Source organism: Eubalaena glacialis, chromosome 5, assembly GCF_028564815.1.
Source record: "Eubalaena glacialis isolate mEubGla1 chromosome 5, mEubGla1.1.hap2.+ XY, whole genome shotgun sequence".
Lineage (NCBI taxonomy): Eukaryota > Metazoa > Chordata > Mammalia > Artiodactyla > Balaenidae > Eubalaena > Eubalaena glacialis.
The window spans coordinates 85402641-85418017 of NC_083720.1; the positions used below are offsets into that span (position 1 = coordinate 85402641).

Consider the following 15377-nt stretch of genomic DNA (forward strand, 5'->3'; position numbering starts at 1 on the left):
TATTGTGTTCTGAGAAAATGTAATATTAGGTGATATCATAATCAACTATGATACAAGGTATTTTAAAGTATAATTTTGTGTGCCAGTAGATATACATATCAACTGTTCTATAAATGATTTTATTATAAGATAAATTATTTGGAGTAGAATGATTTTAAAAGTCATTGCAAAGCACCTGGGGATAGGCATGATTCACCTTTTTAAAAGATGGTTATGGGTGCTGTGTGGTAACTGGGAAGAAAGGGAGCAAGATTACTTAGGAGGAAGTCAAACTTCATCAATCAGGGTATGAGGTTTGTTTGGATTAAGATGGCACTGGTGGAAATGTTAAAATATCATCAATCCCAGACGTATTTTGAACTTAGAGCAGGTTCAACTTGAGAGAAAAGGGTTCAGTGAGATACAGGCAGTGCTTATATTTTTGACCTGAGCACTTAAGTGCATTGTAATCTCATTAACTGTCATGAAGAAGATTGAGGAAAGAGCGGGATTTGGGGTGAAAATGAAAATTCTGGTTAGGGTGTATTTAGTGTGTGATATCTATTAGACCTGCAAGTGGGAGCTGTCAAGTAGGTAGTTGGGTAGCTCTGTAGATGATTTAAAAGTCATTAACAGTTAAAGCCATGGGGCATGATGAGATTATTTATGCATTCAGTTTGAAAAGAAAAGATGGAAACTAAGACTGAGATTTCTAGCACTCCAGGCTTTTGAAGTAAGAAGACATATATACCGCAAAGATTACTGAGAAGGAATTTCTCATTAAATAGGAAGAAAATAAACAGAACATGTACAGAAGATGTGTAAGGGAAATGTTCTTAAAAATAAACACTAGCTAAATCTGGCAAGTGTGTCCTGAAAAATATGTACAAAGATGTCCTTTTTAGCACTGTTTGTAATAGCAAAACATTGTAAAAAATCTTGTGTTCATAAATGAGATATGGATAACTAGATTCTGTTTTATTTAAACAATAGTATACTGTACAGAAAGAAAAATGAGTAGATTAGAGCTATATGTACCAACACGGATGTATCTCACAAGTATAATGCTATTAGTGTTGCTGTTGTTGTTTTTATTTATATTATAGTTTATGCTAATCTATTTGTGATTTATATTATCTCCAGTCGTGTACAAGTTTCATTTTATTCTCTATTATTGAAAGAAAGAGTAAGATGTTAATTTATGACTATCATTAGATGATTTTCAAAATCCAAGACATAGATTTACAATTACAATTATAGGTATTTTAATGTAAGATAAAAATATAAAATTGTTATATATTAATTTTGATAAATACAACACGAATATAATAGGCTATCACTTCCTTGATTAGGTTATGATATATGGCTTCAAAAGAGATCATCTAGGTGGGCCTGAGTTAATAACAAATTCTTTAAATCTTCATGAAGGAGTCAGAAAGAGGAATACAGAGCTTCAATATATTGACACTAGTTTTACCGACCAGGGTTCTGGCCTCCTTAATCAGTAGAAATTGATCAGAGGCCAGACAAGAAATTCAGGTGAGGTTTGATTGGGACCCCTGCTACAGCAGGGGGAAGAGAGAACAAACAAAAGATTTCCTTGCTTGCCCGCTCCCTGAGGTGGGGGCATGCTTGTTCCTTATATGGGGTGAGGGTAGGGGTGTGTCCAGATATAGAGCCAGAGGGGTGGCTTAGGTGTTTTGCCCACCTCTTAGGTGGTGTTGTGTGCAGGGGGCATGCGTAGTACCCTGCTCTTGCTCCCAATCCCCCCGCGTTTGCTCCAGGCTCTTCAAAAGTAGCAGTTGGGTTTTTTGGTCTCTTTGTATCTTCCATCCAGAATTTGTCCCAACTGCACATACATGAATTTATTTTTAGTCCCATACAGTTTATTTGTATTCTGTTGCTTGAGGAGAGGTGTGTCCAGGTGCAAGCATTGCAGCACTGCAGCAAAGGATCCCAGGCCCCAGCCTGTCTCACTAGGAAGAGTCACTGTACAATTGCTGGCTTAAATATTCCAGTGGGAGAGGAATATGTGGGCCCAGGAGACCATGCCTAATGGAAGCCCATCCATCTACATGATACTTTGACCATTTAAGACCACTGAATTTTCTGCCTGAATTAACTCAAGTAATACATCTTTTGGGGGCATTTTCTCCCAAGAATGGGCCAGGCACTAAGGTGCATACTTCTAACCTTACGGGTTTGTCAAGGCTGTTGTATAATGGGTATGGATGGTTGGAGTCAGGGATGGGAAGAGAAGGACCAACTCTACCCATGCTTCAACTTTCTATTGAACAAATCTAATGGTTCTAAGAATTAGAAATTCAACCCTGTACTTCCAGGACGTTATGAAGTATATTAATCGCAGTAATAAGAGAGAGCACATTTTAGTTACCAGTTTGTATGACAGATTTATTGCAATAATGACTGCAATTATTCACCATTACCATAACAACACCATTTGCAATATAACTTTTAGTTCCTTCTATTAAGAGTTGGTGTCTATTTTCCCACCCCTTGAATATAGGCTAGCCTAGTGTCTTGCTTTGACAAATGGAATGTGGGACAAGGGATCATATCCCAGTTCTAAGCCTGAATCTCATGAATTCTTGAGTGCTTGTGCTCATTTATTTGCACCTCTGACGCCACCATGATAACAAGCCAAGAATATTCTGATGAAGCATAGAGCAGAGAGGAGTGACTGTAGTCATGGCCATCCTAAAACGGTCAGTCTTCAACAATCCACCAGTTGACTGTAGCTATTTGAGTGAGATTAGCCAAGCAAAGCCAAGTCCAGCCCAGCTCAGCAGACACACTGAGCTAAATAAACCTTTGCTATTTTTCACATAAAAATCAATTGCTTACTCTTTTGTTTGTGTTTTAGTAGTCTTTTGTGTCAGGAAACTGTAAAGGACTCTAAATTCACATGGCGTCATTACTTATAGTGCAATCATTCTGGCAAATATATTCTGGCAGCAACTATAATGCAAATATTCATGCCTTGCTTTGTTTTGATGTTAAGTCTTTTTCCTTAATATTAATAGTCACAACTATGTTCAATGAAGCATCTACCATGTACAAATCATTATAGCATTTTATAAACATAATCTTATTTAATACTTACAAACCTCCCCACCGCCCCCCCCCACACAAAAAACATAAGTTAGGTTCTTTATTAGCTCTACTTTATAAAAGAAGACTCTAAACATAAGTAGAAGAGTCACGTTTAAAAGTCTGCATTACTGCAAATAACCTCTTCTTTGTACCGTGTCCTGCTTGTATTACTAAATCCATTGATTCATTTTAAAAAATATGCCATCATATTCCTATCAAAGAACACTTGGAGGGTTATACTTTATTCAGATCACACCCTGGAACACTCAACCAGGTATATAAGTGAGGGGAAAGTAAAAAGTCACATTCACCAGAAAGGGTGAAGTAACAGAAATCCCCCAGTCCCATATAGTGTCCTTCAAATTGAAGTTACGTTTGACATTGACGCCTGTGGCATTCTCAGTTTTCTTTATATAAGAGTCAAGTTCAGAAAACAAAACCACTATTTCATTTTATGTTATTTCAGTATCCATGTGTTGAAAGGTATTTATGTGCCTGGCACACACTATGCCCTGCAGAGGCAAAAATAAACAAGACAATGATTCTCTTTTAAACTCTAGCCAGATGGGAATTTGTCTTGAACAATTGAGTTTGGAAAAATGTGAGACCTTAAGAAAGTGTGACTTTTAAGAATGACATGGATTCCTATGTTTTCAACATAGAAGTCTCATAGAAAGATGGAATATTTAAGATAACAATGAAAACAACAGAATATCTTAGAGAAATCCAAGAAAATCATCATTTGTCCTTAAGTGAATGTGATATCTAAGAAATGATACCCTGAATATTAGGAAAAGCAAAAACTGCAGAAAAATAAAATGCAGTTCACGATTGAATGGAAAAATTTAGATATTGAAATTCCTTAATAGATGCCTCTTGTAGATTTACTATCATGGACCTGAACTGAGTATCCCTCCCAAATTTACATTCTACCCACAGCTTTTATTTAACAAGTCCAAATTTAAGGTCAAGTTGATGCAATGTCAAAAACAATAATTCTAAGCAGGATTTGCTTTAGTGTGTATATTTATAAATTTTCTGAATGGAGAATAGGGTTTGAAATTTTGAAATACTTGAGGGTTATTAATGGATACAACACTTTTCCCTATAATTCATTCATTCTGTTCCTCCTTACCTCCCTTATTCTGCTTTTAAATAGAAAAAAAAAAAGGAAACAGAGCTAAGCTGTATCCCTGAGAATATATTAGGAAGCAGTAGTTTGCAGGAATATAGCAGTAAAAGCTTTTGAGACAGAAGGATGTTAGTTCAGATCCTGTCTCCAATACACACTGACAGTGAATGTGTGGAATTTATTTCTGTGAGACTAAAATTCCTTGCCCATAAGAGGGGAACACTACCTTTTTGGGAGGATCAAATGAGATAATATATTTAAAGTATTTATTACAATACCTGCCATTTAGTAAGTGATAAATAAATATTATCTATTGAGACAGCAAAGGGACTCTAAATTAAACAAATAGATTCGTGAAATTGGTTCTTACCACGTTCTAGCTGCAGGCCCACTCGAGAAGGGTACCACTTTGGACCTATTCAATGAAAAATAACATTTAATTGTAAGCACAGGTGTAAACACATTTTATTTACTTATTTTTAAAATAAATTTATGTATGTATGTATGTATTTATTTATTTATGGCTGCATTGGGTCTTCATTACTTCTTAGGGGCTTTCTCTAGTTGTGGTAAGAGCGGGCTACTCTTCGTTGAGGTGTGCGGGCTTCTAATTGCGGTGGCTTCTCTTGCAGAGCACAGGCTCTAGGCGCGCAGGCTTCAGTAGTTGTGGTATGTGGGCTCAGTAGTTGTGGCTTGCGGACTCTAGAGAGCAGGCTCAGTAGTTGTAGCGCACGGGCTCTGCGGCATGTGGGATCTTCCCGGACCAGGGCTCAAACCGTGCCCCCTGCATTGGCAGGCGGATTCTTAACCACTGTGCCACCAGGAAGCCCTAAACACATTTTAAAAGCAATAGTTTCCATTGGAAGACAGATTAGATCTCAGGAAGTGAATAAAAATGATCATCCAGTGCCAGAAATGGAGATAGTGGTTATCCTTTGCAGGGTGCTGAGAAGCACTGTGGATAGTTCTGGAAGAAAGCATGATGGGAGCTTTAGGGGTGGTGTTTTTCTGCTTTTTGATCTGGGGACTTTTTAAGTAGTTGCATTCAATTTGTGGACATGTTCTAAAATAAGTGACCTATGACTTGTGTGCTTTTTGAAAATTATTCTTCAAAAAATAATCTTAAACATCTTCGTTTAAAACTGGAGAACTCTGACTTCATTTAAGATTTATTTAACATTAGCATGTGAAAGTGGGTTATTTTCTCTATCAGGAGTAAGGCACTCTATCAGAATAATATATACCATTGACTTTTAGTATTATGGGCATATTAATTATAGCAGAATCATCACTTTAGTATCTTCTACTTATACTACTATTAGTAATACATAGATTACTAAAAATTCTATCTGGTTAGGAAAATCAAAATACCTTTATTACACACTGCCATAAAAAAAAGTTGGTTCACAATTACCAGAATATAATTATTTTCTCTTAAAACGAATTCTATGTTACTATTTTAAAGTCTCTATTGAAAATTTAATTCTTAACTTTGAAGTACAATTTTAAGCACATTCAGTTAATAAAAAATAAATTAAAAGAAGAGTATCATCAAAAGAATATTCCACAGTTGTTATTTCATTCTCAAAACATTACTTTCTAAAGTGTCAGTCAGAGTAATTAATGATAACATGGCATAACTAGACTATTGGGATCAATTCTTTCTAAATTTACTGCAAAAAAGACAACTATACATGCAAGTTCTCATGGACAAAAAACTCGTAAGTCAAAACTTGTAATCACAAGTTAAAAGCTATTTAGGATTATATCTAAACAAAATTTAGTAATAGCGAGGCAAATGAGGAAGACAAACATTTAACTCTGACATTTGATTTTTTTTAATTAGAAAATATGCAGGTAAAGAGACTTTATTTTTGTTTTGTATTTACTAATAATTGTTATTATTTATATAGCCATTTGTTGTTCTGAAATGCATGTTAACATTATCTGTTGAAAAGTATTTATAAATAGCTACCTTTATTATTCATACTGAAAATCTGCTGACAAAGAAGCATGATGGAAACAAATGCAAAAAGATGTCTACAGTTTTAATTGTTTCTGATTATGGATATTGAAGAAAAGACAAAACTTATGACATTCCATTTATATTTGACAAATAGTCATTGAGCACTTATGATTAGTGTGCATAAGCTGTCAAGTTCTGTCCATTTGAACAATATTCATGTAAGACATCATTTTCAATAACACTTTATGATGCCTTTAATGGTGGAAATGCCAATGCAAAACTAACTCTATCATTCTAGGCAAATAGATCTGTCTATGAACTAGATGAATCAATACTGGATGAATCCACAATGATCAGTCAGAGGAGTTAGAAGCTCTAAACACCTTCAGGGAAAACCATGTCCTTCCAACTCTCTCAACAAGGATAAACTATAAATCTACTTATGAAATAAACCCGGCACTTAACGGTTACGATCTTTGAACACTGTGTCCTAGTGAAAGAGAATTAATAACTGCCTATTAAAGCTATAGATTAGTTTCAGTCATCTTTTCAAAGAACAAAACATACATTTTCTGAAATGCTCTGATTGTTGGGGTGAGATGGAATAGGCTGGAAGAACAGCAGAGAAAAAGACAGTTTATAAAGGATAAAGGACCCATGTTGTACAAGGTTTTTTAGCATATATGAATGGTCTAGAATATTATTTATAATGCTGAGTACATTTGAACTTGGACAGCTGGCTCACAGCTGAATTATGACTATGTAGTAGATCTAATGCATCTGCCAGTATCTTAAATTACTTAAGATGTTGAACTTGACTTGTGTAACTCCTGTCATATTCTAGCCATGACTTCGTGTTCTATCCTTGATGAATGGAAGTGTTCATATCACTATGTAGTAACATCCTAAATAAGTAATGTCTGCATGTAGTTCAAATATATTTATTTTAATAAGATAGGGTTTTCTAAACTGCTGGTTGTGACCCATTAGTAAGTTGAAAAATAGAATTAATGTTATTTTCAGCATTATATAAAGGAGTAGAATAGAATAGAATAAAGCAGAAATGGATTGTCATGGCACTGGATATCATCTATTAGAATAGACTCTGGATAGACAGGTTCAGTATTGTTTCTTGAACTTTTGTTTCAATAACTTAAATTGTAGAGATACATTTGTATTTTTATATGATTAATGTGCATTCTTTATTCTGAATCATATGGATCTAATATATATATTGTATTTTATTATAAAATAAAATACATTTCCTAAAGCTCTGTATTATAGAGCTTTTTCATAAAAATTGGCATCAGTGATTGAATTAAATCCTGTAAGATAAATAAAACAGATTTAAAAGGTTTGAACATTTTCTTTCTTCAAAAAGATTTGTTTAAACATTTTGAAAGATAAAGGAAGAGGGCAATAATATAAATTATATTGGATATAAATCATCTAAAATATGTTATAAGCTACATACACTCAAGTACCTATGCCAGATGCCTGTCCTTACTTTCTTTTAACCTAAGAACATGTTGACTGCCATCATTTTTATTATGATTGGAATTCCTCTTATAGAATATTGATCAACAGTATAAATTTTAACTGAAATGCACCATTCATATTTCCAGATATTCAATTTTAGAAATGATAAAAGTCAGCAATAGAGAAATATTTTATTCTTGACTCACTGATGGCATGTATTCTATCTTTGTGTATATGAAAATATAGAGCCAATTAGTAGTTACAACATACAGACTAAAGCATGCATAGATTAAATTATTTAGTGTGGTATAGTTTATAAGGTATTAAAATTATTCTTGATAGTTCTTGATTACACATGGTATTGAATACTTAAATGAAACATATGTGTCATATTAATACTGAAAGAGGAGAAATTTAGAAGAAAAAGTACTGGAGGAACTTTTCAGAAATAATTAGTATCCTTCATGACCTAGAACTTGACTCCCTTACATAAGACTCTAGGTAAAACTTGCCCCCTAACCTCTACCATTTTCTTGATCACCAGTCCTACTAGGAGGGAGAAATTCTGAGAGCAATTAAGGATTAATTAAAGAAACCACTTAATTAATGTGGTGGAATATTCATAGCGGACCACAGAGACGTTTGGGGAAAGAAAGCAGTGATTTATTTTTGTTGTTTACATCTTGGGTGCTTTGTGGCTGGTGCGGTGAGATGGGATGAAGAGTAAAGAGAAATAGAATACAGTTCTTAAAAATATGCTCTGCAGAGCTGGCTGTGTTCAAGAGTTTAGCAGAAGTAAGATAAAACAATGTTGTACAAGTTTCTATGTGGCTCAGATCAGTGCCTCAAAATTCCATAACTGCATGTAGGAGAAAACAAGTGAATTTGTCTGGATTGTTCACTGTGACCTACCACTAGATACAAGTGTTGCAGTCAGAGTTAATCTGGGAGATGACAGTTCCAGAGAGGAAGAAGCAAAGAAAGCCCATATTTTCTAAATAATTGATATATACAGGATATTAGGAAATACATTTGAAATGTTCAGAAAAATAAATATGCCACATGTCAACAAAACCTTTAGGTAATAAAGCCTCAAAAATGTAGCATCATAAATTTAAAGTGTATTAATTGTTATTTTCAATAACCCATTTGAAAAGTGAACTATATATAATTAATGTGTTTATATGTAATATAATTATGTTGTATATTATATATATTTACTTTTTTCAAATACATGTACATATAAAATGACTATATGTATATATATATAAAACAATGCAGATTCATTTTAAGGTTAAAAAATATTAAAAAATGGAAAAAATAGTTATATGAATGGATGAATAACAAGACATTAATACAAAGGAACTATTTAGAATTCTATCTGAAATAATAAAGTCTGGCATAATGTGAATATGTACTAAAAGTTAATATAATGCAAAATCTCTTAATGACATTCCCTATATGAAAATTAATAAAATCAATAGTTGATGAAGAGGTTTTGATGGTAAATTTCTGAGCATAGAACACTGCATTTCACCTTCAGTGGACTTTTTTCTTACCACAGAAAGTGACAGTAATACTATAAATGCTAAAATAAACATAAGTAGAAGGCCATTAAAATCCTATAGGAAAGAAACAATTTTTAAAAAATCTCTCAAACTTATGAAATCAACTTGATTTAATCTAAAACGATTTCCTGAAATGAACTAAAATAACTGCAAGTGTAATTGAAAAACAATTGTGAACCAGTAGCTGCTAAGTGCATTATAAATGGCATCCCATTTCAGGATAATCTTGTAAGGCAAGCAAATAAAACCAGAGTGTAATGAGAAATAAATTAAAGGAACTATAAGCACGAGGTAAAATAAAGAAATTAATTTTCCAGAAGAGGGATGGTAGTAGTCTCCTGTGCTTAAATTCTATGAAACCAGATCTGAGTTTTGAACATACATCTATACACAACACTTTGAAGAAAAGATAACAACAGGCAAGAGGCCATTTGTAGAAAACATCAAGCTTGATGATTGGTCTTGAAATGCTGCTTTTCATGAGATGATTCTGAAACATTGTATGTATTTTATCTAAAGAAAAAGATTTAGGGGAAAATGAAAGTAATTTTTAAATACTGAAAAATTATTAAGCAGAATAAAGACAAGGACTATGAAAAACACCTTTAGGGTTAACTGGAAGAAAGTATTTGTGCAAGGTAAGAATTTCACTGAAAGTGGTTAACCACTGGTTTCCTCTCATAGATATGTGTAATGCGAATATTTAAAAGATAATGTAGCATAAATTCTTCTATTTGGTGGGGAGGTGGACTGAAAAACTTTTAAGATACATATCACTTCTCAAAAAAGCATTTATTAATAATTACGTATTATTAAAAAAATGAATACCTGAAACTTTGCATCAGGTTTTGTCAATCATCCTAATAATATATATTTTTAATCCTTGCTTAAGGTAAATTAAATTAAGAAAAATGACTGGCATAATAAGCATAAACTACTACACATAACATGCATAATGCTTTTATGCATAATAAGCAGACAAAATTTTTCATCATAGAATATTCATACTGTAAAATTCTTCAAAATATATCTACTATTAATCATGACAATGAAAAAGATAAGGCCAAGTATGATGAAATTATTTGCCTAAATTAAATCAATGATTTAATGGTTAAGTCTGGTCTAGCACCCAAGACTCTCAATTCTCAATTTACTAAACTTTCTAGTATACCATGTTTTTTTTTTCTCATTCTTTTAAATCAGTAAATAGCATGTCAAAGAGTAGTAAAAGGAAAACATTAAGTGAAGGAAAGGAAAATGAATATATGTAGCCACTCTTATTCCTCAATCCCTTGATTGTTCTAAGCCTTAACTGGGACTTTTATTTTATTTATTTATTTCTTATTGACATATAGTTGATGTACAATATTATATACAAGTGTACAATATAGTGATTTGCAATTTTTAAAGGTTGTACTCTATTGATAGTTATTATAAAATATTGGCTATATTCCCTGTGTTGTACAATATATCCTTGTAGCTTATTTTATATATAATAGTTTGTACCTCTTAATCCCCTACCCCTATGGTGATCCTCTCCCTTTCTGTCTCCCCACTGGTAACCACTAGTTTGCTCTCCATATCTGTGAGTCTGCTTCCTTTTAGTTATATTCACTAGTTTGTTGTATGTTTTTAGATTCCACAGATAAGTGATATCATACAGTACTTTTCTTTCTCTGTTTGGCTTATTTCACTTAGCATAATACCCTCCAAGTCCATCCATGTTGCTGCATATGGCAAAATTTCATTTGTTTCTATGGCTGAGTATTAGTCCATTGCATATATCTATATCACATCTTCTTTATCCATTCATTTGTTGATGGACACATAGGTTGCTTGCATATCTTGGCAACTGTAAATAATGCTGCTATAAACATTGAAGTAAATTCTTGTTTCCTCTTATCTTTTTTTTCTGTTATGCATGTTAATGTGTTTGAAATTGAAACATTTCAGTAGCAAATTTAAAGGACAAAAAAATCATGTCAGTTATAAATGGTTTAAATGACATATCACTGTTTGTATTGCATAATCTGTGGAGTCTCTCTGGATGGAAACTTATTGCAAGTTTGCCAAATGTATGATCATTTATCTGTGTCTTGTTTATGCAGGAATTGAAATGCACTGCAATGTTATAAATTATATTTAATATGTACTAAGTGCACACTTATACACTATCAGAATCTATATGGCATGATTACCATTCTTCAGTATTTTATAAATTAAAGAGAAAACAACTGATGACTCAGAATGATGCAAATAACATATTTTACAGTGTCATTTTTAAGAGATATTGGAATTCAGAGAAGGCTGAAGTGACTGAGTACTAGAAAAGCATGGGAGTATTTCATGGGCCGAGACTTTATTAACACATAATATATAACTAATTAGAAGAAAATAGGAAAGGTCAGGTGAGAAATAGATGTGGAAAATTAAAAAGATACATTGAATCATTTACCTTCCAATATGTGTGTGTATCTTCAATACATGCACTGAAGTAAATGTAACTTTGTAGAAAATATGTTATTTCCCTAAAAATAACAAATTAAAATAGCAGATAACAAAGCTGATGGATTCCATTTAGGGATAATTAGTTTTGTGACTTTCCATAGTCAATGATTGCATTTGGTTGGAAACTATATTTCCATGATCATAATTCAATGTATTCACACTGATAATAAATAAACCTTCCAAGATATGTTTATGATATGAATAGTCAAATTAATATACTTAATCAGTACTTTTTTAAAAAAATTTTTATTTATTTATTTATGGCTGTGTTGGGTCTTCGTTTCTGTGCGAGGGCTTTCTCTAGTTGTGGCAAGTGGGGGCCACTCTTCATCGCGGTGTGCGGTCCTCTCACTATCGCGGCCTCTCTTGTTGCGGAGCACAGGCTCCAGACGCGCAGGCTCAGTAATTGTGACTCACGGGCCCAGTTGCTCCGCGGCATGTGGGATCTTCCCAGGCCAGGGCTCGAACCCGTGTCCCCTGCATTGGCAGGCAGATTCTCAACCACTGCGCCACCAGGGAAGCCCCATCAGTACTTTTTAAAATAAACATTTGAAATGCAGCATATAATACAATAAATGATCAAAGACCAAGATTAAGTCCAGAGAGCATCAGATATATAAAGTGTCTCATAAACTTAATCACCTAAATTTATTAAAAAATGAATAAAGATGTAAAATAAAGAATCAAAAACATGAGAAAAGAATATGGCACCATAAACATTTAGAGTTTTATTTGATAAAATACCAAATAAAATTTATAGAAAACAAACAGTTAATTTTATAGTAATAAAAATATAATGGAATGATGATATAGTCAATAAGACGAGGCAGAAGAGAGAATTTGTCAATTGGAAGATGAACCAGAAGAAATTACTCAAAAAGTAGAAAATTAAAAGGAATAAGAGAATATAAAAAACATTAAAAGAAATAGAAAATTGAATGATATTCCATACATTAGACATCCTTAAGCATATGCAAAGAATTACATTAACTGCAATAGTAAACTATATGTTCTACCCAATTCTTCCTATTGAGGACAACTAAGAAAGTATGGCAAAATATTTTATCAAAATCTCCATAGAGTTAATAATAAAAATGAAGTATTATGAAGCTAATATCTGGGAGAAAGGGAATCCCAGAAAGCTGAGCCCAGCAACTGAAGCCATATTCCTCTCAGGATATCTGCTTATATTGAAAGAGACAGCTGAGCAAGGCTTTGCACAGACTCACAAGCCTGAGAAAACAAAAAAGCAGATTTTATTCTCAATCAAGAAGGAGAAATCCTAGTAAAAGCCCACTTTTTCAACCGGTATCACAAAATAAGGACAAATCAGAAACACAAGTTCTCACAAGGAATGAAGCTGAGTTTTGAATCATCTTAATACTTGTTTGGATTCAAGGGATCTGTAAGTTCCAAAGTCCAGCCCTACTGCCTGAGGAAGCAAAAGTAAATCTCTGGAGAGATACAATTTTATCCAGAGTCTTTAATTACCTCACATTTTTTGATATTTTCAAATTTCATGAAGGGCAATTAGACTGAGAACAGATTTCAAAATGATGGCAACAAGAGATATTGTCCAAATAGCTTCCAAATGGAGTATTTTTTAAAGGAAATATAAAAGAGTAACATTATTAGTTAGACTGACAAATCTTACCATCAATAGACCCTTGTTGTCTGATAGTAGATGAACATCCAAAGGAGCAACTTTGAGAAAAAGAAATTGATTCTAGGACTGAGATGAGATAAACTAAACAATATTGAGCAAAGAAACTAGCACATAAGTAGATGTTTTATATAAGATAGCAGAATATCTATAAAATTCGAATATATAAATTAATAATGATAAATAAATAATAATTTACATTCATATACAAAAACAAAATACTGGACAGCAATAATGTACAAAGTGGAAAGTATTCTTTGGATTTAAGCATTCTGAATACCTTATAAAATTTAAGAAGGATGTAAAAAATAGTAGTTAATCTCAGATTTTGATAAAAGGTTTTTAAAATTTTTGAGCAGTTTTATTAGTAAAATTTTATACATCTGGGAATCCAAACTTTTTCTTAATAATGGCCAACTATTTTCCTTATTCTGGCATCCAGAGATGTACACAACTTTCTCCTTTCCTGTCCAGCAAAAGCCCTGCTCCAATGGGAAGTTCTCATGTGTAACAAAATTAAGGGACAGGAAGTATTGACCAGGCCATGGAATGCTAAATAGGAAACACAGTAGCATTACAGAATGTCCTGTGTACATTGAATTATCACTTTAGCTACATTGCTTTAGTAGTACTTTTATACTCTTTCCAAACAGTAAAAGCCTAAAAGCCTGAACAAAAGGGCAAACACATGAATTCTGTTTCTTTTTTCATTGGAAATAAACACCAAGTATCATACAAAACCCTTCCTTGATGTACTAAAATACTTTCTGGTGATTTAATATTGTTGAATCAGTTGTTTTATTTGTGAGAAATGATTCCTTCCTTATAGTACTTCACTAGAAATAAATGAACCATTTTATTCCCTGTACACCATTTCTTTGCAGTCTTATAAATGCCACCTATGCAATTAAGTGAAAACGCTAAAATGGAATCAAGGAAACCAGTAAAAATATGTGTGATAGTGTTTATGTATCTGAAAAATAAGAGAACAATTTCCTATCTTATACCCAATAACAACAACAACAAGTTTTAACACTGAAACCAGCATCAACCAATGTGTATAATTTTGCTGACCTTGAAAAGAAAATGCATCTGCTAGAGAGTTTGCTATTACAAAGTTCTCAAATAAGAAAGACAAAGTGTTATAATGCTGTATAATCAGCAACCACAAAGCAAGCCTTCTGTAGGAAAACAGACATGGTTCTAAAACTATTTAAAAGCTGCATAAACAAATATTCAGAATTATAAAATAAAGAGTATGAAAGCAAGAGACATAAAGTAACAGGCCAATTTCACAGTAAAATACAGGGCACAAAGCAAGAAAATGTGGCACAGGAAGAAGAGCATACAGAGTACAACTGAACTATTTCTTTGTCTTCCCTGGTTTACGTTTATAACCAGTTTGTTCACATAATTACCCACCATACTTCTAAGGAACCACCAGGATTGATCTTCATGCCTATACTCCCATTTACTTTAGATATCATTTAGTTGTTCAAGTGTCTCAGAGCATCCAACATCAGAGTGATACTTCTCCCAATTTGGCTTTGTACAACAACTAATCAGACTTAACTGTCCACTTCTCCATGTTTTCTCAGACTCCTCCAATGTACTTCAGGGCATTTATAGTCTGTCATCAGCAACAACTTTTAAATCAACAACTTCCACTCAAAAAATCCCTCAATCTTCTTACTTTAATATAAAACTTTTCTGCATCTTCTTCAACTGGTATTTATTCTTTATGCCAAACCCAATTGTGTGCCTAAAAGTATATTAGGAATCCTCCTTGCTATTAAATCCAAAACATTTTTTCTCCATTCTCCTCAGGTAATGCCTATCAACAGACTTTACTACCTAGCATTATTTCTTCTTGTTGCCATCTATGATCCACAGGTATTTCCATCTAAGTCACTGAGGACTTAACTCAGAGCAACCTCTCTACCACTACTCATTTACCATTGTACCATT

The 15377-nt window shown here is 33.1% G+C and overlaps 1 protein-coding gene across 1 annotated transcript in view; it reads right to left on the reverse strand.

The window, feature by feature from the left end:
- The window catches only part of TECRL (trans-2,3-enoyl-CoA reductase like), a 107252-nt gene that overhangs the window by 39745 nt on the left and 52130 nt on the right, over positions 1 to 15377 (reverse strand). Inside the window, exon 3 of the mRNA XM_061191413.1 lies at positions 4596 to 4640. Coding sequence (XP_061047396.1) covers positions 4596 to 4640 — 45 coding nt within the window. The remainder of the gene's footprint in view (positions 1 to 4595; positions 4641 to 15377) is intronic.